Raw genomic sequence first — 23,339 nt, 5'->3', positions numbered from 1 at the left:
ATCAGTGGATAAGCTAATAAAAACTGCTGGTTATTTTCACCAGATGTGCCTTTACATGGGGCTGTCTGATCCTGTTGCTCCTGCTACCAGAGCTCTAGCCTGTCTTGGATGGGCAGAGATGACCACTTGTGTAGCGACATCTTGATAGGTTCCTGCATTTATTTCTTTATGTTAGCTGGACTACAAAGTGTGTAAAGGCTGCAAATATGAATGCAGAATTTGTCCTAACTCTGCGATAACAAATATAGGAGGTCTATTGCCAGAATACCCTTTATTTCTCAGGAAGATGCCCTATGCTATAATGTCTGCATTGATTGTACCCAATGCTGTGCTGCCACCCACAAGAAATGACGGAGAGAAAAATATATCCCTTTTCATTCAAATGAAGCTGGTTTGTTTTGCTTATTATCCATTTCCCTGAAAGACGCTATTCCATATAAAGATTTGTTTCCACAGTTACCATCATGTTACTGGGACACTGCATTTCATTAAATGATTATCAGTTTCATTTGTCCCTTCTCACCTTCAAGTCTTGGAGTTCCTGTTGCATAGGAACAGGCAATTTCTGTGGTGTTGCCTTCTCTCATTTCTCCTGGTGCTTTTTAGCTTATCACATGCGAATAACACCATAGACACACAGTGGATAGTGCTAGTTGTTTAGTCCAGTCAGTGACTGGGGTGATGATCTGGCCTTACTGCTGTGAACAGGCTTTGGCATTAACTTTCACAGCGTCAGAAATTTGCCTGCTCATACTCTGTTAAAATAGGAGAACAAATCACTGATGCCTATGACTGATTCCTGTACTTTGGACTTTTACCTTTGTATCTGATTGAAAATACTCATCCTTTATCTCCTTTGAGTCACAGCTTATGCTGTTACTGTGCTTTTGTGGTTTAGATGAAGAGACTGACAAGTAGCTTTGTATAGCTAATCTTTATGTTGCCTAGTCAGTAGAAAATAAATATTTTCCTCTGAGTTTATTATTAACCATTATTGTAGCAACTGGAAACTCTGGAGCAGGGTTACACCCAGATTTTCTCTGCCTGGATACTGTACTTCCGTTCTGTGCTGGCACCACATGCACACCACGAGGCCACTCCCCCCCCCAACTTATTTCCAGCAAGCCATTCCTGCTTGATAATGTTGACCACCACATGCCTTAAAGACAATGTCTCCTGCATTGCTACTGCGATGGGCTGATAAGCCTTTGCTTTTATGAACTGTTTCCATCGCTTTTCCCATGAGCCATTTATTTGCACCTTAGCTGTGCCATAGCTAATTTGTGTTCTTTATTCTGTGTGCCTTTGATAATTAGAAAAAAGCAAACACGGACTAATCTGAGAAGCAGATTGTCTTGGAGGAAAGAAAGAATTCATCTGAAGTGATAGAGTATCTGAAAGATTTTATTCTCAACAATAACACTTCTACTCTTTTCTAGTGTAAAAGATGAACTGGATTAAAATTCCATTCCACCCAGCATTTTTAGCTGCAGACCAGGACTTTTCACGTGACAGAATGACACAAACTCTGAATTACCTTCTTCTGGCCTTTAATTGCCAAGGACTTCCTAGATGCTCATCAGCTCTAGTATGCTGCAAAAGCCTGGAGTGCTTTGGTTTCTCAGAACTGCTAAGATTGAAAAAATGAAGCTCTTAGAAAGTAAGAAAAGCTAACGTGAAGATTGCTGCTGTGAATTTAATTCTTTTTTACATGTTAGTATGCTCTATTTTTTTGTAGTAATGTTGCTTCAATAACTGTATATTTGGATGAAGTTACCAAATGAAGCTGTTCTGTATTTGTCTCTTGCTCTCACAGTTCAGTACACGGCCCATGCCATATTCAGCAAGTGTCATATATAACTGCTGCTGGATGAGGCCAGGAAGTAGCATGTGAGTAGAGGATGGGAAAAGCATACTGTGAGACACATTCACCATAAACAGGAGCTAAGATGTCAAAGATTGTCTTCACGCGGTTATTTCCATTCATGGTGTTGGAACAGTGTGATTCTTTTACAACACTGCTTTCTGTGGAATTTGTCATGTCTGCTGGATTGTTTTCAGAAAAGCAGAGGGATAGAACTCCATTTGTGCAATTTTTCATACAAGTAGTCTCTTTGTTTAATAAAATCTTGCTCACATGGGTTTTATTATTCTGTGGATGTGTTCATGGAGAATGCCCTGCCCATTTCAAACACAGATGCACAATATTGAGCTCTCCCACTGTCATCTTTACAACTTCATGCCAATGTCTGTGCTGATTACATCAATCCAGTGGGAGAAAAGAGTAACCTAGCCAGTCAGTCCCATTGGGACAAATTTGCAGTGTCAGGAAGCCAGCAGGGTTACCAGTCCTTGTTCAGCCTGCAAAGTGCTCAGGGGTGATTTACACACTGGTGAATTAAACAGTAACAAGAATTTCCATGTCTGTGAATTGCTGAATTGTAGCATTGTGTAACCAAAGTGGATGGGTTATACAACTACATTAGCAGAACAGAAAAGTGAATGCGTTTAGCACATCACAAGGGGCTGTCTCCCAAACTTTTCTTGAGTACTAACTAAAAGTTAGAGCAAGCCAGGGATCAATCCCAACAGACAGTTTTGCAAGCAGACACCCTCCTACGGAGACTGAGAAATTTTGATTGCAATTAACATATTCACATGATAACTCTGGGATGGGGAATAGAGTCTGGCACTGTTTTGGAGTTTAGTGTCAATTTAACCACAGAGCAAGGGGATGATCTCTGCTGCTGCTCCTGTACTGCATAATCCCCTCAAGGAAATTATTTGATAATGAAAATTAACATGGCACTGCAGGTGCTTTAACTCCTGCTAGGACTGCGTGGTTTGGCCCAAAGACTAGAGAAGCTGTCGCTCTGATGCAAGAGGGGATCTGTTCATATGTAGGAAGTGCACATTGGGTTCTTTTAATTTATGAAGATAGTTTCTAGACTTTGTGTCTTTCTTCGTTGGTATCCAAGTATGAAACCCAGCCTGAAGCACTGCTTTGCACAATTCTTTTTGTTGCCTCAGATTTTCCAGTCTAAACTGATCACTGACAGGTTTTATTTGCTTTGGTTTCTGAAACAGAACTGACTGCAAAATGAAGAAAATTTGGGACTGATTCACCAAAATTAAGAACTGTAGCCCTTTTCACACACTACTCAGTGACTTCCTGCATGTTTTGTCCTTGTGTGATTTTTTTTTCTGTTCTGAGCACAAAACTTCATTTTAATAGTGTGAGCTAAGTAGGAAAAAAAAATAGTTTTAAGAAAAAAACTTTTATTAACTGCTTCAGAAAGCTGAGGAGCGTAATTTAGGAAGCTCAATACAAAATTTCATGGGAAAATGAAAGATCTGAGTGAAGAGTGTTTCCTTATTTTTCCTTTAGAAAACTGTTACTGTATTTCAAGCCCTCACAAGGTTTTCAGTGGGACTGTGGCTGCAGACTGTTGGCAGTCTAAATTACTTCCGCAGAATCCACTCAGTCACCCTCAGGCCACAGACTACCCTCTGAAACTAAAGCCATGGACAGATTTTTTTTTTTTCCTCAAGGATTTCTAATGAAACTGAGCTGGTTTTGCCTTTCTCTAGTTATCCATAGTGAAACTGGGACCCAGAGCTAAGATGTTTTCCTTTCAGTTGAGTTTCTTTTCACATAAATATTGTGGTTTATTCTCTACCGATGGTGTCCAACCAGTATCTCTCAAGTGGCTCACAGCCCTGGTTTGCAAACTGTAGCCCTTAATGTTCCAAACATGGCTGGAGATGAGAGCTGCTATCTTGCGAAGATGTCACGGGGAAGTACCGCAGTCCCTCGGCCCAGGGAGAGGGGAGGACCAAGAGTCTGTTTTTTCGCACAGAGCCGAGCTCTACTTGTCTCTGAGTAAGGCAGTGTTTTCTCTCACTAGGATACCAGCCTCTACCACAGAGGCAGGATATCACCTACCAAACCACAGGTCTCATGGCAGGCAAGGCTGTGCAGCTCTTTCCAAGTTTTGGTTAAATCTGAGAGCTCATGGGGTGGGAGCGAGAGATACAGATTCATCTTAGTGAAGAAAAGAAACCATTAAGTATATTCAAATTGCAGGTTTTGAGTTTCCACAAGGTTTTTCACTCATTCGCATACAAATTACAAGATGCCACCTATTTTATAACAGAGGACAAAATTCTGCAATAGTCTTGAAAATCTGCTAAGCAAAAGGCCTTCAGTTATCTACAGCAATGGAAAGGTGACTAATTATCTTAAAAAATTCTGAGAAAAAACATACATTCCGCATGACTTACTGAATATATAACTGGATAATTTTGAGAAACAGGAACACACAAAATTTTATATCAGCTGTATTTTGAAAAATCTTTGAAATTAATATGTGAGTTAAAAATTTATTTGTGAAGTACTAGAACACTCAGTCAGCAGAGATTGCATGCAATAACTTTGCAAAGAAAAGAGTATAGAGATTTCCAACAAAAATTAGGAAGTTTCAACCTGGGTTAAAAAAGCTCTTAGGTATAACCTTGGAACTGAGAACATACTGCTGTTTGTCAGAAGCTTTTGTTTTGTTTCTTAGTTACTTTCTGCTCTTTGTGAGCCAAGTTGCGCAAAACCTGTGAACACAACATAAAATGAGAATGGAAAAACTGTCTTTCTTCTATATCATGACCACTACAAGAAATAATGTGAAGGAACTTAAAATGATATATCTATCATTGTTTCTAAGTAATTATTCTGACATTAAAATGGATTATAATGCCATGCCGTAAAGGAAAATTAAGTCCCCAAAGTAAACCTTAGGGATTTAAATTTCATGTATATCTATAAGTATATACACACACACACAAATGTACAATAAATGTATTTTGATTCTTAATGCTGGCTTTCTCCCTTTCAGTAGCAAAATGAATGCTATATATCAAGAATATATCTCTGTAGACTCCAAGTGGTGAGATTCTCGGTAAGTATAGATATGAACAAACCAGTATAGTTTCATGACTATGAATCTTTATTGGGTAAATGTATATTTTACAGAGTAAGCAAACATTCCTAACATAACAAGAAATTTTTTTTTCAAGATTTTTCTTATGGTCAACATTAGCTCATGATGCTTTATATCTCATACAACTGGTGCACATATTCCAGAAGAATATCGTTGTCTAGTTACCTTTTGGGTGAGTTTTAGTTTGAAGGCATGCCAGAATTTTACTAGAATGCTTATTAGAATAACATGGTGTCAGGTTTTGAAAACCTATGTGATGCAAACCTGACCCAAGTTCCTAAAGGAACAATAAAACTCATCAGACAACAGTTCATTAAAGCTAATATTTTCAGTGGTTGATGCATAAAACTAAAAAAATCACAAGTCATAATCATCAAGTATCAACATGCATTTTTCACAATTAAATGTGGTTTGCACACACTAGGAACAGTGTAAAAGGATGTATAAATTCATAGAGCAGATTTTGATTTGTTTGCTCTATTGTTGTGATACTGATATCTGTAACCAGTAGAAAAGAATCTCAAATAAATGTTTTCCTAACCCCACCTGCTTCTTACACATTACTGGCAGGTAATGTCTGGTTAAAAGGTAGTGTGTTAAAAAGTAATTTATATTTTCATTTGCTTGTGTTCGGAGAGACAGGTTGGGCGGAAGATACATTCAAACTTCAGTATTGCCTTAGTATTTTTGCTGCTGATTCTAATGAAAACAAAATAGCAATACAGGATTTCAGGCACCCAAATTTTGAAAAGCCAGTAGCAAATATTAATGCTGAAGAATGACCTGGTTTACTGTGAGCAGAACTTCTAAGCCAGACAGCATTTGCTTTCACCAGTTAAATATTGAATTAAGTTAGCTGCTGCTTTGCCAGGCCTCAGTGTCTTTTCCTGAAGTACTGGTCCTTGGAAAGCAGCTAGGAAAACTCTATGAACAACTTCACTGTTAAGTAAAAATGCAATATTAAAAGGTACATCCTTCTACAAGAGTGCCAAACACCACAAAGCATGTATTTCTCTGTGATGCTGGTGTATCCCCAATTCTGCAGCGTATATGCCTCTGCTTTGATACCTTGCATTCAGTTACATCACATTTCAACAATTTGAAGACTAGGAAGAAACAGTTCCCTTGTCTGATCCCCTGCACACTTAGCTTCAAGCTGCTACTAAGGCAATAATTACTACCACTTTTTTTTTAAGAGAGAGAGAGTGAGCATAAATACATACTAAAAATGTGTTGAAAATGTCACCAGATACATCTTCAGAGGTTTGAGTTGGAAATGCAATAAACCTGAATCCTTGACATCTTTATTTTCACATTTTTTTTCTTCTATTTGTAAAGTTCATTCTAGTCCAGTAAAAACTTCTTTCTTTAAATCTGGTCTCAGCTGACCCCACTTATAGTTTACTTAGGCCTGTTTCCATGATGCAAACTTATATGAATGTATAATAAGAACTGAATAAATGAAAAGAAAAACTTTAATCAATTGTTCAATTCCTGATGTATTATTAACTAAAGTATATTTGCATACAAAATTGACTTTATCGCTTAAACTGCTCTCTAAATCATTTAAACTCCTTTTCCTTTGTTTTCAGGCCACTTTGGAGAAGAGAACAATAGCAACACATAATGACTCACTAGATAGAAGCCAGCAGACAATATATCTTCTAGGAATCTGTATGTCAGCCACCCAATGTATTCAGCTCATCTCCAATACACAAATAGCAATGCATTGCATCAAAACAAGCCTTCTTGGTCTTTCAACGTTGTAATTCTATTCCACGGTCCAGAGACAAACACCAGTTTCAAAAAAGAAGTTTCCTCAGATGAACATCTATTGGGTTTTGTTTTTTTTTTACTTGGTTTCAAAAAGAAGAAACCCAGCAAAGGTGGAGAACCGTTGATGGTCCCCATGGAGAGCTCCATTTCCCATTCGCAGCCAAACTTCATCTCCCTTAGCAAGTTTTAGCACTGCACTGTTTCCTGAAGTGTCCGCTTTCCCTTTTGATTCATAGCTAAGGATGAACATTTTAAGAAGTCAGTGGTTTGTTTCCCAACAATGATCAAACAACAACAACAACAAGAAAAGAATCCAAGAAGGCACATCATCGTCATGAGCAAAGCTTTCCTGAAAAGCTTGCCAACATTTTTTAGCTTTATTGAGGAAAATATGGCATTTTTCTGCGTTTGATCTCCCAGTCGAAATTAGCACCTTACCTAATCACATCATTTCATTCCCTTCTGAAATTCTGGAAGTTTAACTTTCATATATTTTATAGAGAAAGCTTGCAGAAGGAGACAGAACTCTCAGGCACAGGATGTGGGTGTTGGAGTTGTCCTGTGTAGGGACAGGAGTTGGACTCGGGTGTCCTTGTGGGTCCCTTCTAACTCAGGACATTCTATGATGATATAGCTTTCCAGGGCACTGGAACAAATTTGCTGTCTAAAATAAAACTCTGAAATTGATAACAATACTCCATTTTTTTTTGTGATACTCCCTTCCCCTTGGATTCATCCCTGCTGATTTTAAATGCCTGTAGGTCAGGAGTCTCATGTGCGCTGAGCCCCTGTGCTCTCAGGCACAGGCAATGGGCAGAGACAGGTGACTCACTCTGACTTGAGGCCTTTTGTTGGAATGTAGATGGATTCAATGTGGGCTAACCTGCTGGCTTTCAGTGAGCGCTGGTTCCCTTTTTTCCATCTGTTGCCTTTTCTGACATGAGTGCTTCAGGGGGTAAAAGTCAGCCGCTTTTCTTTTGCAGGAAAGATCTGTTGGGCTTGAAGCATCCTTTGGTGGTGCTTCAGGTACAGGTGATTGAAGAACTTGGACAGCTTAAATGAAACTGCTTATCATCTAAGTGCCTAAAATCCAGTGTGATCAATCTAAGCTTTTATGTCTGTTTATTCAGGCTCAGAAGAAAAGCTTGGTTTAGACATCAGACACCCAGCTAATATTAAAGAAATAATATTTTTTTCAAACACATATTTTTTTCTGATATCCATCTGGCTATAGGCTTGACTTGGTCCTTATAGAAGCTGATAAGCCAGAAGTGGATCCTATTCTTGATCCTTCAGCTAATATAAAGAGTCCAGAACTTTTTATTTGAAATGTGCTATCTATAACAAAGACAGTAAATGAAGGACCTTTGCTTCTTAATCATCCTTACTACTGCAGTTTAAATACTATCCACCTTTAAAGTAAATTGCTCTCCCTTAACCTTTAGCAAGGCTGTAACTAGTTGCTGAACACTCCACTATGCCCTTTCTCTGACGAGCGAAATAAGGGTGAAAATCTGTTTTAGCAGAATGATAGCATGTTAACAGTGGACTCCAACCTTGACTTGCCGTGCTAATTCCTTTCCCCTGAGCACTGAGGAGCTTGTGATCAAGGCTGAATTTTAGGATCTGTGGCAGATATCATCCAAATTTGCGAGTTGAGTAGGGGAAAATAGAATAGCTTATCTTTGTTGCTTATTTTATCCCACAGAAATTCTTCAAAAAATGACAATTTCATTTTTCTTGAAATGCAAGTAAGTTATCACATCTGTGCAAACATGTCTTCTGCATTAAAATGGCCTGTCTCTTCACTTACCTGTATAAGCTGAAAACTGTATTACCATTATGCATCAGGTACACATACACTTCCTCCACATCTTCATGTTTCATCATATTGAAGGTGAAGAAATACACCCCTGAAAAGATTAAGAAGTACAATGTGTTTGCTGCATAGAGAGAGGTAGTCACGCTACAGATTTGTTCATCTCACTTAGGAAATGTAACAGCTGAGGCCAAAATTATGTTCTGGTCATAAGTGAGTATTTTGCTTCTACTTATAATGTACTAAAATCTGATTCATTTTTATTCTGCTTGTGGCAGGGGCTGAGCCACATCCTGTTCTAAGTTTGAACATGAGACTGTCAGACAACCAGCATGTTGCCCAAGTCAGGCAGTGTATGAGGGACTTTAGCAGCACCCACTGCTGCTCACCTGACGATACCACATACTGAACAATGCAAATATAGCGACTGCCTCCTCTCCTTGCACAACAGACCCTTACCCTCATCTTTTTTCAGACAAGCTTCTGATTCCTGAACATTAAGTCTGTGCCATTGACCCCACAATGGGAGCTTGGAGTTTGCATGAAAGTCATTAAATCCTTGTGAGTCAAAGTTTATTGGCATCATCATATTCATTAACCTCAAAAGGAATCAGCCATGAGGATCTGTACTCCTAACTGTCAGTCAGATGTGCTACAGCAAGCTTGCATGGCCTGACTTTTATTTAATCTAATCTAATTTCCCATAGCAGTGAGTAAATTAACAGCAGGCAGAAAAAGGCCAAGTGAAAGAACATGGTTTCAGGCTTTGCTTAGATGTGTTTTTGGTTATGGCCCTGCTTCCTCTGTCTTCCATTGTTCTTCCTGCACCACAGCTGTGTAAGATGGGTACTGATGCAGCTGAGAAGTAACACAGGAAAAACTGTAATGTCTCACTTCCAGCCACACGTCTGTTGCTGGCCAGCTTGAAGCTGAACTGGCATGAGGGAACATGGGGATGAAGAGAGTGACTGGAAGCTGGAGGTGGAGGAGGCAACTGTAAACCTGCTGCTGCTGCAGCATCAAGGCCATGGTTATCATAGTGGCTGAAGGGCTAAAAGTCTCAAAGTCGATGGTCCTAATCCCTCCCCAGCTCTGGCCATGCCTCTTCCTTTGCACCAGCACTAGTCTTACTGGCTGGCAAGGCTTCTCTTGGCTTGCTTAGTTTCCAGTTTCATTGTTCCCAGAAGTGGGTGGCAAGGGCTACGCAGAGCGAGTCTCATTAGTGCATTGTGCAGAGGCAGTTAATTATTTTCTCATTGTTATTGACCATACTTCTCCCTGTAGCCTCCAGAATTGCATTATTTTGTTTTGCAAGCACTCACCATTCACTGGAGCACCAAATCTCCCAGTCATGACATCAAAAAAATTCCCGACGTTAGTTTCAACACTACTGAAGATAATCCCACTGTTCTGGTTGCTGAAGTGAGTAGCCATGGAAGCCATGAATGCGACCTGCAAAAATGCAGTTCTTATTCAGGCAGTCGTTCATGAAATGCATACGTGTATAGGAATCAGCTACAGAGTTTTTTCCTGTATTTGCACTCTGTATACTTTCCTGACCAAGATGTTCTTTTAGGGCTTGCTCCAAGGTCATTAAACTCCAGTAACAAAACTCCCATTGAATTAAACTGGAAGAGAACTAGGCTTCTTACATTCAATTGGACTATTCATAACTGTAAAAAGTAAGCATATGGCCAAGTGTTTGCAGATCCAGGACCTTCATTTAGGATTTCATTTACTTTTAACTGTCTCCAGAATGATGCAATATAAAATTGGTATTGAAAAGGATGGCATTTCCAATAAAAGTGATTTAATTAGTTGGGTTTTTTTATATAACCTGGTGCCTTTAGACTGGATATTGCTTTTAACTGAGTGTGTGAAATAAATAATGCTTGGTAAAATGCATTGACATTAGTGTTTCTTGCTAAATATATTCAGAGATATATTCAGGATTTTTATTAGAGGTCCCCTATAAGTGCAGTTGCTGGGACTCAACAGTCAATGTTTTTTCTCTCTTACCAGTTACCCTGTTGCCTCAGTCATGGCAACAGAGGGTGGTAGAAACCAAAAAGAGGAAACTAAAAAATGAAAAGTGTGCTTTGACTTCATGTTACGTTTCTTGCAGCAAGTTGTGTTGGCCATGGACAATATTTCATGGGAAGCAGTGCAAAACCTCCCATTTTAGACTATTCAAACCACCCTCAGCAAGACACCGGGGAATGTCTCTGCCAGCTTTCATGGGCAAGGAAGTAGTTCTCTCATACGTGAGTATGTGATCCCCCAATTCTACTGTCAGTAAACAGGTGCAGGCAAAATTGCTGGTCCTGGATGCCAGAAGGTCACATAGTGACTTGATGTTTTATTTCTGTCTCTTACTTCTTACATGAGAAATGTTCAATTACAGTTGTTACTGCTTCTCACAAAAATCGCATTTTCATGAGATTCCAGCTATACTGGTATTTAAAAACCAAACCAAAACAAAACCAACACTCCAAACTTCTTTTGATTTTAGATCCAAATGAGAACAAAACTGAAAAAGGCAAAATCAAATGCAAGTCTGGATCCAACAATGGAAATCATCAGCCATCCTCAGAAATTTGAGGAGCTCCAGATGTGAGCTGAAAGCTTGGGCTTATTTTCCTTACCCCTGCGTCGATGCATTTTCTATGACGGCAAATTTTTCACTTCTTGCTTCTCAGCCAGGATCACATCCAAGTTCATCATGTGTTACAGCAAAGCAGCTGCAATAGCAGCCTGATGGAATTTATTACTTTCTGTCTAGATTCTATTTTACATTCTCTTTGACCCCAAGCTACTTCTCTTGGGCTGATCAGAAGAGTTGAAAAATAAGTCCTTTCTCCCTAGTTGTCATTTTGAAGTAGCAGATCGACAGGATACATCAAGTCTGTCGAAATAATCCTGTACTTAAAACAGTATTGCATTCGGAGTGTTTTCCTACACCCGTTCTAGAACTCTTAAACGTGATGTTAACAAGAAATTATATACTATATTGTGCAAATAATGTTTAAATACATCTGTTAAAAACAGTGGTGGAGTTTTACTTGCAATATGACCTTTTTTATTGCAATATGAGCTTTTGTTATTCATCCCTGTTATTCAGTTTTTAATTGAATTATTACCACTATCTTTATGTAAGAAAAATTTACTGATAACTCATTTTGTATTTGCAAAAGGATTTATATTGACTGTAATTACAACCAATATGTTCTTACGATATTCAGCTATAATGTTAATTCTGACTAATTCTTTGAGAATACTAAAATAATTCTGCCTTATTACAATAGTCCAGTAATTTTGGAAACTACTTTCATTGTTAATTTTATTCTGTGCAGTTATCCTATCTTCATGCAACCTAAGGAGGAGAATTCAAACATACACTATGCCAAGAGATCGAAAGCCTTGTTGTACTGTTCAATTTTGCATGCCTTTTCTGAGTATATAAAATATACTTGAATGACTGGTTTGGGGAAACTCTATCTTTCATTTAAAAGATGTAGATCTGTAAATAGATCAGAACTTCAGGTTTCCCCACTGTCAGAGTGTTTGGAAGTGGAATTTCTTTTTGTGTGTTTTGCCCCTTCTGTGATGATCTTGGTTTGAGGGGTATGAAGCAGATCAAGACTAAGATACTTCCAATCAACTGTGTATCTGAGAAGAAGCAAGAACAAATACTCCCTTACAGTTCCTGGAGGTTTATGTACTCTGTGGTGTCTGAAGCCCCACTTCCCCAAAAGCAGCAGCAACTGTCAGATTAAGATGAGTTGCACTTCTAGGTCCCCAGTAATTATACTGGGGGCATCGATTCTTCCCTCACACATAGGCTCTCCGGAGCCTGTTCGCGCTCCAAACACTTGCGCAAGGAAATGTACTTAGTGCTATCTGAAGAGCTTCATGGCAGCACAGCAGCTCCACATGGGGCTATGGAAGACCTATAGAAGCCTTTTCCACAGTACCAGCTGGAGACCAGGAGGGATACATCTCAAAGCCTTGCCTTTATCACCTTTGTTGTGTTACACTATACAGTCAGTCAAGCCTTCCTGCTATAGCAGATGAACTGCTCATGTATTGCTATATTGCAGTATACAGTGTGTACAACTGTTTTAAATCCCCGTTGCAACAGCAACTAGATGTCCTAGTTATCCAAGTACTATTTACTTTCAGCTGGCTTAAGAACAGGACTACAACACACCTCCACTGTACTGCAGGTGTACATATATACATACATACGTATGTATTATATATATTTGTACTTAAACTCTCCACCATCTGGCAAAGTCATGGAACCTGAAGGAGCTCTAATCTGAAAGCTATGGGACTATGTCAACACAGTGTTGAGCCCGAAAAAATATATTCTCTGCCTTAGCAGACCTTATCAGCTCAGGCTTGAACTCATTTTCTGATGCTCTCCTGGCTTTTGGGTAGCTCATTCATGTCAGAATCTACATACTTCTCCGCATATTTAAGGTATGGAGACATTTAAAAACACAGATAGCTACTGAGGGGTGGTTTTCAAGATCAGAGGACTTCTGTCTGCACTCAAAGGTTTGGACCCACTACTTCGTGGAATTGTGTACATATGTGTCTGAGAATTCACAAAGCCTAATTGACCTGAGAAGCATGGGCTTGAGTGACTCCTTTAGTCTTTTCACATGCCATAGGAGGCACAGTTATGTATACGATACAGCTTGATAGAAAAATGATAGTCCCTACAATTCTCCTTTAATGATGCGGGTACTGTTTTTCTGCCCTGAAAGGGATCCATACGTATTTCTTCTCAGCTGAATTCTTACCCTAAAGAAAGACTAAGCACTGATGTCTTTATTTTTCAGGAAAATCAGGCAGAGAACACAGTGAATCATAACAAGGGCTATATATGTCTCTCACTGTTTTAATTTACAGGTAGATTTGCTTCTTAAGTATCTTACCATAGTTAGGTGCTGTTTTTCGGGGGGGGGGGGGAATCAATAACTTGAGAAATGCTAAGGCCAAAACAAGCCAGAGATTTTGTACCTGTAGCTCTGGGGGAATCCCAGGGTAACCCTTCTCGCCTTTGGGTCCATGATGGCCACGCTCTCCTCTTGGTCCCATATCTCCTTTGTCTCCTTTTTCACCTTTGGCTCCTTCCTGGCCTGTTGCTCCATTATTTCCATTGTTTCCATGATTTCCTTAAAGGAAACAGAGTTTTTTGTTTAACTTAAATAATTTCACATCATGCATTTTAACAGGTAACTGTGACTGGACCCTTTTCCACCAACTAGATTATCCACCAACCCAAACTATTCTATGGAATTTTCAGTACCATAAAACCTAGATTGAGCTGCAATGGAGAAGAAATAGCTGTGTGGCTGAGCTGAAGGTGAAAGTTTTGATGAGCAAGTTTCCAGAAGGATATACATCTGTGCTTAGGAGGTAACCTTCATGCTCTCTTGGTGTTGCTGTAAGAGCTGTCTCTGTCTCAGGTCATTGCATTGTTGGGGAGATATGCAAGGACAAGACCTTAGCGGATGTGATGCTTGAGGAAAGCAAAAGTTACTGCCTACTGACACATACCAGGTAGCTTTTCCTTTTGCATAAAAACTTATTCCTGGTACTTTAAGTTAGTTGGGATAGGATAAAATAATGTTGAAGAACATTTTGCTGTCTTTAAAACATCTATACACAAATGAAGAATGTCTGAGAGCTTAATCTGGTTAAATGACCTATCTGTGCCAAAACCAGTAGGACCTGTATTGTCAGGGGGCTTGTTAGCTTGAAGGGGTTGGTTGATTGCATGTTCCTAGACTGGAAGAAAGACAAGACTTTTGTAATAAAACTTCTCTGAGATGCTTCTTGTTAAAAGGATCATTATAAAAACATGTTCCTGTGTCTGCAGTATTGCTTACTTCCTGAGATTTACTGAATAAACATTTATGTGACTGGCAAAATTTTAAAGTTGGCTAGGATCACTGACTAGTTTTTATGCTCCCCTGAAGTAAAAGCCTGACCTTTTAGTTAATTACTCAGAGGATTGATTAGTGTTATCACTGTTCTAATTCTATCTGAATTGAGATTAAGTACTTTGCCAAACTGCTTGTCCTCTTAATAGTCACTCTGTTTACAAATTTAAAGAAGAATGTTGTTTGATATCAAATCCAATGATTAAGTGATTCTTCAGAGTTCTTGTGTTGAGAAAAAGAATTTACTTCAAAGAAGGAAGCTAAGAAGTGGAAGAAATTAAGCAAATTTTTGCTTGGATAGAGAAATCAGTAACTTCTAAAAATAACAAGAACGATCCTTCATGTGAATCCAGAGATACTTTTCTACCAGTTCAGAACAGAATTCTGCAAACAGCATTTGAATCAATCAAGGGGAAAGCAGCAGTTGCCATTCCCCTTAAGGGCACAAAGAAATGCAGCAGATGAAGGAGAGTAAGAAATTCCAGGGTGCACAAGGTTGCTGCCGGCTGCGCGTTTGTGGCATCCTATGGTGACAAGAAAGTGTGACTGAAACACATCCTTGTGTGAGGAAAGGGCAAAGCTGAGCCTGGGCTGTGTCCCCATGTGCCCGCTGCAGCCTTCACGGTGTGGGTCTAATACAAAGTTGTGTCCTGCTTCTAAGAAGCCAACAATTTATTAATGTGTAATGCAATATTTCTGCAAAAGAGGCCTCTCTGTTAGTTTTCTCTTACTTCTGTAATGGTCAATAGTATTTTCATAAAGCATCGGTGCATCCTTACAGCAGGCTAATACCAGGTATACCTATGACCTTGTTTTGCCTAACACCCTAAATATATCAAAGTAACAATTTGTTTCAATATTTTGCCATCTGAAGATAGTTCTTGAAACACTTCATTGGCTCATATTTAGCTTCATAACAGTCAGATTTAAGTGCTGCTGTTAACTCTTTCTACCAAAAATCACTAATTTTTTGTGTATGTTTATATGCCATGTCTGTTACTGTGAATACATTTATGAGATAGGAGGATTATGAAATAGCATTTTATTGTGATAACAGAAAATGGAAGCTTTTGAAGATGAGATAAATCTGCCAGTCAGTGACACGTTAATTTACATTATATGTCTGTTTTAGGGATGGTGATTTGGAAATCACTGCAGGTAACTGCTGTCAGAAACTTACACTGACATTCAACTATCTTTTTCCCTTTTCTAGGCTCTTTTTTTTTCCATATTAATTATCAGATTGAAGTATGTGCCCTTTTTGAGTACCTTGTTCTTCTGCATACATTTTTAATGAGAGGGAAAAAAAAGTACATTCATTCTGGAAGACAAGAATAAAGAAAGAAAAGAAGACGTTTCTGTGAGAGAATAGAAGCATGAGTGTCTCAGTAAAATATTGGCTAGCGGTATGCAAGCTGAAAAAATCTCCTGAATACAGTACACAATAGCATAGCTGGATATTCAAAGGTGAACACAATAATTGACTCCAGGGAACAAGTTCTTCCAACTTTAATGGAAGCTTCATGCTGCTTTAAGAACAGAGACCACTTTGCCCTAGAAGTGTAGTAAGATTACTTTCAGTATGAATTTATGAAAGACAAGTGCTAGTAACAAATGGGTTTTCACTGAAAAACATTTTAGAATCTATTTGAAAATCTTAGTCTCCCCAGAAATCATAAAAAAATCTTTTTCCTGAATCTGTGGTGAAAAAACGTTGTTTGGACCACTCTTTGGCATTTCATAGAACAGACTGTGATTTATAACCTGTAATTAGACTGATCAAGAAATTAATTAAAATTCATCTTTACCTGGCATCCCAGGGGGTCCAGGAGGTCCAGGTGGCCCTTGGTAAAGTCGAAGTCCAAAGTCACCACGGCAGCAGGAACTACAGTCTGGATTCTGTGGTCCAGTCTGTGGGGGCTAAGTGCACAAAACCAAGCTCTAAATAGCTCTTTCATGGAGGACATCAACTATATACAGGTTCTTCGTTATATATTCTCTCTTTATATATTTGCTATGTTTGCAGAACACTTCTTATCTGGTCTTAAATCTCCCATAATTAGGTTGTCCCTGAAGATATTATTTTTGAAAGATTTAAGGGAATAGCTCCTCAAGTGTTCTAAGAGCTATATGAATATTAAAAAAAAAAATCAACTTGTCCTGTCAAATAATGGGGGTTTTGAAAATAAAATAATGCCAAGTAATGCAAGTTAGATAAATATTTCAGTTAGATTCCCACCCTGCTTTTCACTTATCCCACATTTCAGCTGACCTTTGTTGACTAACAAGCCTATATACAACGAGTGGTAGGACACAAGGAACTTCCTTCGACCTTCAGCAATGAACTATCCTCCATTAAATGTAAAAAAAACAGTGTTAGGCCACTGGAAGGAGATGCTAAAATATATATGCACAACATATTCCTTTTCATGGCCCCAGGCTCTCATTTTTATAGGCTACTAAAGTTGGGAGAACATATTTAAATGCCAAGATACATGATAAAAATTTGAGCTAATCACAACACCTGGTGTAAGGTGAAAACCTGTTTATACTCTGAAGCTAGTATAGCAGTGTAAATAAACTAATGAGTTTATTGTGTGCAGCTCAGCAACTGTAATAATAGTTTGATAACAGTTTTGTTTCAGTTCTTTCCCCCTCCCCCATATTATTCTATTTATACTAATGGGGTCTCATTCAATCCTGGTTGGATTTCATAACTAGGCTCCCTTGATGATTTAATGGTCACAAGTCTTCTGATAGGTCAGTTCCAAGGTAGAGGTCTAGTGTTTACTTCTATTTCTCTACCTTCTTATTATTTCTCCTTTTGTTTCTTTTTCCTTACAATTCTCTGCTGTTGCCCTGAGGTGCAAATCTGCAGTTCTTTGATTCTTATATAATTACATGAATCCAACTATTCCTTTTCTCTAACCATTCTATGCCTTGTCTTCCTTCCCTTTCTTTTTGCTCATCTTTATCATCCTCAAATTACTTGCTAATGCAGACCTACTGATTCAATGACAGCAAACAAGCCTCTGGTGGGATAGGAGCTGCCAAATGAAAATACAGGTCTGCTCTCTTCCTGCCCTCAAGGTTATCAGCTGGCTTCATCTGAAAGACTAAAGCTATCTCCTGGTGATACCAAGCAGAAATACCAAGCACACCCTGAAAATGAATTACTTTCAAGAGGCTTGGTGGTTTATGTTTATGGATGCAGAAAACACTTTTCATGCCACCAAAATATTGGAGCTACTCCAGTGGGGCAGAGACAAGCCCTATCATTCTGGAACCACTACAGTGGAGCTACTATAGGAATAAAGGCTGACATGACAGCCCAACAAATATTCTTTATATTCAAAGAGTTATGGAAACAGTAAGACTTTCCAATGGGCAGAAAGACTTCATAATTATGAGGGTTTGGTCAATAACATGCTTATTACCTTTGTTCTGGATAAGGTCTGTATTTTCTAACAAAAATGAGTTCTGCCTATTGGACTGTCTGTTCCTGAAGAACATCTTTGTACCTCTCTTGCAGTTTTATCTCTTCCAGTTGTTAAGAAGAACATAACTGACAATCACCAGACACACTGTTCAAAGCTTTCCTAATATGAGAGAAGTACCCCTGCTTCCAGCTCATTTCCAGTGCTCGAAGGGGAGCTCAAAGTATAAGAGGACTGGAATTGCACAAGCATTTTTCACCACCTGAAATGCTGTTGCACAGAGTCTAGAATCTCCAGTTCTTATTCATATTCATATTAAAAGAGAAGGCAAACTACATACATACCTGCCAAGAGCAACTCAGTCATATCAGCCTAGAAATATCCAAAGACTTAGAACTGTGGATTACGGGTAAGGGAAGGCATGAATCCAGCGAACTGGACTGCATGCGAGACTCGCTGTGTGCCAGCAAGATTTGGTTTTCTACCCAATACACTGAAATCCTGAACGTTATTATTAGCTAACCAGCTATGTCATCATAAAAGAGATACTAGTGCTGGTCATAACCAAATGCTATTTGGAATTACCTCTCAAAAAGCTCAGTAGGTTATTATGTGTGAAATGAGGCAAATCCTTCCAGGGTGGTTGTGTAAGAACAGTTCCACTGACTTCAAAATAACTACTTATGGAAGCTATAAAGTAGTATCGACTTAGTATCTTTACTGATCTTTTGACTAGGAGGAAAAAATGTCCACAGTCAACTGCCAAGAACAATGAATATACAGGATATTCTTTTAATCTCTAAAAACAGAACTTCGTGAGGAAAACTTCATTTAGGGGAAAAATCTGTTCCTAAAGTAAAATTACACTCAAATGGAACAAAGAGATTAATTACAATCTACTTGCCATTTGCACATAGATTTCATGGCACAATGAATCCTTAGCATTGCTCTCAGAACATGACTGTGATTTAGGAGCTTGTGAAATGTGTCTGCCACACTGATAAACTAATACAGACAGAAAATTGGAAAAATTCTGAGGCTATTTAATGAATTTCCTAAGATTTAGTATGTAGGCAGCAGTTCTAGGCAACAGATGGTCTATAAAATTCCCTTAACTTAGAGCTGTGAATGACTCATCGCTGGAGATCCAGCCGTTTTTGACTTCCTGATTAATATTATGGGTTTCTGTTACATTGTCTAAGACAATGCAGAAGACTAGCAAAGTACAACCACTGGGTTTGGCTCCTGTTCTCCTGTTCTGAATCTGAATGCAAAATAACATATCTCTGTGGGCAGTAAGGCCCCTCACACACCTTCTCTAGTAAAGAATTAAACCAAAACTGCCAAAATCCAGGGTAAAACACCAGTAGGCTGAGGGGTACCTGAAAGTTTTCAAAGAGCGACCTGAAACAGGAGAACGTATCTGGCATGGATCTCCCCAGTCACAAAGAGTTCTTGGGCTTTGGAAATGCACATTATAGTCTATGTAAGTTACCAGCGGCATGGAAATTTGCCTTGTACCCAATGCAGCAATGACCAGTGGCACTGTCTCTGCTCTGCAACAGGAAATGGGACTGTTAAAATGTATTAGCAGAAGGGTGAAATTCTCCAGCCAGAGCTAGGATAACCAGAAAGCAGGGACTTAGGGGTGAAACAGCTTTCAGATATCTCAAGAGAAGAGTGAGTTTTGGCATGAGTTATAACATTTCCATGCCAACTTTGTTACTCCTCTGCCTGGAAACCTCTGGAGTCAAGAGATGGAAAATATCTGTTACGTCAGCCACTTTGTGATGGATTATCCGTTTCATGCATCTGCTAGTGCTTCATTTAATTTCAGTAAGCCAAAAATTGCATCATTTTCCCGCAAAGACTGCTTCTTGGAGACGGTCTGGCAGGTAAACGACTGCCATCAGCTGTACTCAGACTCACCGGGCTCAGATTTAATGTTACAGTCCTTTCCCCCAGAAGGCAACTCCAAACACATTGCATTAAACTATTCCATGAGAGCTACATACACACCAAATACAGTGACACTTTCTGTGAGGGAGCGTTTGACCACTAAAAAAGTTGTATTTTTTTATTAAATCCTGCATTATATAAAATAATGTTGAGTTAAAGGGGGATTTTCTTTAATTACCAATAATACATGTCCTGCAGTATGCAGCTGCACAGTTTTCTCTGCAGCAAAGACATAAACACACAGTAGCTGGGTCATTTGACCATATACTTGATGGCTTACACTGTTTATGTACTGCAAGTGCAGTTTAACATACCTACAGTCAAATATCTATTTTGCCAAGTGCACTGAGAACATATAATTCCTGCCCAATAAATATGAAGTGCAAAGCACTACAAAATTTAAAAACAGGGAATATAGTGGTGTATTAAACCTATTCCCTTGGATGTGTTTCTGTTCTTCAAGCCTAGGATAGGATTAAAATCAAATCTTGTCTCTGCTTATCATCAAGCAGATTATTATTTAACACTTGTCTCCATGCCCATGATTTTTGGAATTCAAAATATAATAGTTTGGTTTGAAAGGGATTTAAAAAACAGTAGTAAAAGGTGAACTATACAGCACTCAAACATTTGTATCAACAATAGGAACAAAACACACATGTTCTTGTTTCTAAAACACATCAGTCAATAAAAATTGTATTTGAGTGGAATTCTGTTTTGCCTAGTACTAAAAAAAGCTTCATCTCTTAATTTTCCTCCTTTTAAATTTGGCCACCTATATTTTGGGTATAATAAAATTATATCATTTTCCCTTTACTGTGAGCTACTTGATTATAATACTTAAAATGCCATGTAAAAGGCATGAAAAGTTTCCCAGTTTAAAACACATACTACAGATTATTTAGAGTTTCATTCCAAGTCTCTTTTCCTCTGAAACTGTGAAGTTGACATATATCATTAAATATACTCATTATATTAGTATCTATTTTTTTCAAGCTATTCCTTAAAATAGCATTTTTGAACACATTTTCATTATGTTTCTTTCAAACTCTAAAGAATATAGTTTATAGAAATAATTTTCAAGTAAAGTTATTCTCTGCTAATTGAATCTTTCCAAATGCCTCTATAAACTCTGTAATTTTCCTTCACATCCAAATGAGTTAACAGAATATAAAACTTTAATATATTACATAAGTAATACCTTGAAATAATTAAGAGACTCTATATCAGAATATATGATTGCACAGTATCACATTTCCAGCAAAACAAAGGGCTGCTGTGTATTTTGAAACCAGTGTCCCCAACCACTGCTGGTTCTGCCAGCTCATTTAAAGATCCTTTAAAGCAACCCAGCAGGATACAGACCAATACACAGTTTTAATAAAAATATTTTCATAAATATATCACTAATAATCTTAGCAAAAAAAATATAATCTCATTAACTTTAAAGATATCTTTAGAAGATTAATTCAGAGTACCTGGACTCTATCTGAGGTAGTCAGTTCTACATCATCTACCTCTGGTCTCAGGACTTTATGGTCTGTAGAAGTGCTATTATCAACAGTCCACTCTATAAGTTGACTCCGCTGTTTCAATATTTCCCTGCTTCTGGAACCTGTATGGCCAGTCTGGTGATGACTTTGCAATACTTTGGCCACTGGTTTATAAGATCTTCTGCTCACCTCCATGTATTCATCTTGACACAGGCAAAATGGAAGAAAAAATAAAGCCAGAAGTTGCCAACTGATGAAATCCTTCTCTGCCATGTTATTCAAAATAATTTTGCAGGAGTCCAGCAAATGCCTTGCAGAAGAACCTCTTTGCTGCACCAGGAGTTACGTGGTCTTTTCAGCTTTTCCACTAGTAAGCCTGGCACTGAGACCGGTACCAGGTTTTATACGGTTGCATGCAATAAATAAAACTAAAAATGCCAAAGTGACAGGATCCTTCATCCAAAATCAGTCATGCTCCTTTAAACAAACCAGGCATTATTCACCACTTCACTACCACAAGGAAAATTGATTTGTATGCTGGAAATGACCACAGCATTTAATGGACTCCCGTGGTTCCTATTTGGGGGCATTAAAAAATGTAGCACCTTTTCTTTGGCATGTTTTTGTTTAAGCGTGGAAAAATGTGATGGAAATGGAGAACATGTGGCTAATGGTTTATGCTCCTTGATTAGACATGGAAAGGCTGTGAATTCACACTCTCAAATGTCTTTTGGACACAGTCACCTTCCTTATTTGCCAGGAAATTCACACACACAAGTGCGTCAGCCTAGTCCGAAAAATCCTTCCAAGACCAATTAGGAAACAAAAGCACAAGAGGAGCTTTTGCACATGATCCGGACCCAATGTCTGTTTCTGACTATGCTTTTCATTCACTAAAATTGAAATATTGAATTTCTGTTAGTTGGCCAACGGTAGAAGGACACAGTGTAAGTAGCTCTGAAAAAACTGCGTTGAATTCAGATTCACAGAGCCGTGTTTCTCGGCATCAGTTCAACCTAATCAGCCAGGCAATATTTTTTCCCTTACATTCCCAGTGTTTGTTTTCCTAAATGTAACTGCCAAACCAAATTTTATATATTCTCTACCAAGTAAATATAAACTTACCAGGGGCTTATTTCAGACTAAAAGAATCAAATTATATATGTATAGTAATATCCTTATTATATTTTTTGAACTACCCATTAGTATCCTCTAGAAAGCCACAACTGCAGAATGCAATTTTGCAGATGCTTCCACAGTACATATGCGTACTCGATCTTCCCAAGAGCAAGCAGCACCTTGACCTGTGAGAAACCTTCAACAGTACGTCGCTACAACATTTCTGAAGGCATTAGTCCCAGGGAATGACCCCTCACTCCACAATGCAATGGACTCACTCATATTCAATGTGTTCACGGCTGACCGCCCTGATTAGCATTTGACAGGGACTACTCTGTGACCTCTGGGGTGATCTGTGCCCCTAAATTATCCACCTTTTTTTTTTTTATTTGGGGTATTTTTTTTCCTTTTCTTGCCATTCCGCTGCATTACAAGATATGAAGGTTGTGGTGCAAAGTGTAACAGTGAGTGTTTACAGAGCATGAGGCTAAGGTTGCATGTCTGAGATTGAGATGTGAAGGAACTGGGAGTATCAGGAACCAGTTGGGATGGTGATGGAGGTTTCACCCCTCCAGAAGGTAGTCTCTAAAGTTAATTACACACAATTACCATCCAGGCTTCATTCTGAGGGGACAAACAGATAGTGAACTTCAAAAGAGCTCCTGGAAACAAACAAGGATGTGACTAACCAGAAGGCCAAGACACACCGATCAAATGAAGTGCTAAGTTATTCAATAATGTAACAAGCTAAAAAGCCCTGAGCATACAAGCGTGCTATGGCAGTA

At 38.6% G+C, this 23,339-nt stretch overlaps 1 protein-coding gene across 2 annotated transcripts; it reads right to left on the bottom strand.

Annotated features, from left to right (window-relative positions):
- Positions 1 to 5,011: 5,011 nt before the first annotated feature.
- C1QTNF3 (C1q and TNF related 3) lies at positions 5,012 to 21,877 on the bottom strand. Of its 2 annotated transcripts, none has more exons than XM_009566105.2 (6): positions 21,421 to 21,877; positions 16,355 to 16,466; positions 13,621 to 13,775; positions 9,912 to 10,041; positions 8,584 to 8,683; positions 5,012 to 7,006 (listed from the first exon to the last, which is right to left on the bottom strand). In XM_009566105.2, exons 1-6 carry the CDS (start codon positions 21,706 to 21,708, stop codon positions 6,847 to 6,849), a joined length of 945 nt encoding a protein of 314 aa, XP_009564400.1. In that variant the 5' UTR covers positions 21,709 to 21,877; the 3' UTR covers positions 5,012 to 6,846. The 2 variants fall into 2 exon arrangements, with proteins under 2 accessions (XP_009564400.1, XP_009564401.1); XM_009566106.2 differs by having other exon boundaries at positions 21,625 to 21,875.
- Between the last annotated feature and the right edge of the window lie 1,462 nt (positions 21,878 to 23,339).

Source organism: Cuculus canorus, chromosome Z, assembly GCF_017976375.1.
Source record: "Cuculus canorus isolate bCucCan1 chromosome Z, bCucCan1.pri, whole genome shotgun sequence".
In the NCBI taxonomy this organism is placed as follows: Eukaryota; Metazoa; Chordata; class Aves; order Cuculiformes; family Cuculidae; genus Cuculus; species Cuculus canorus.
Note: the sequence above shows the minus strand (reverse complement) of the source record. Positions and strands in the feature narration are given on the sequence as shown.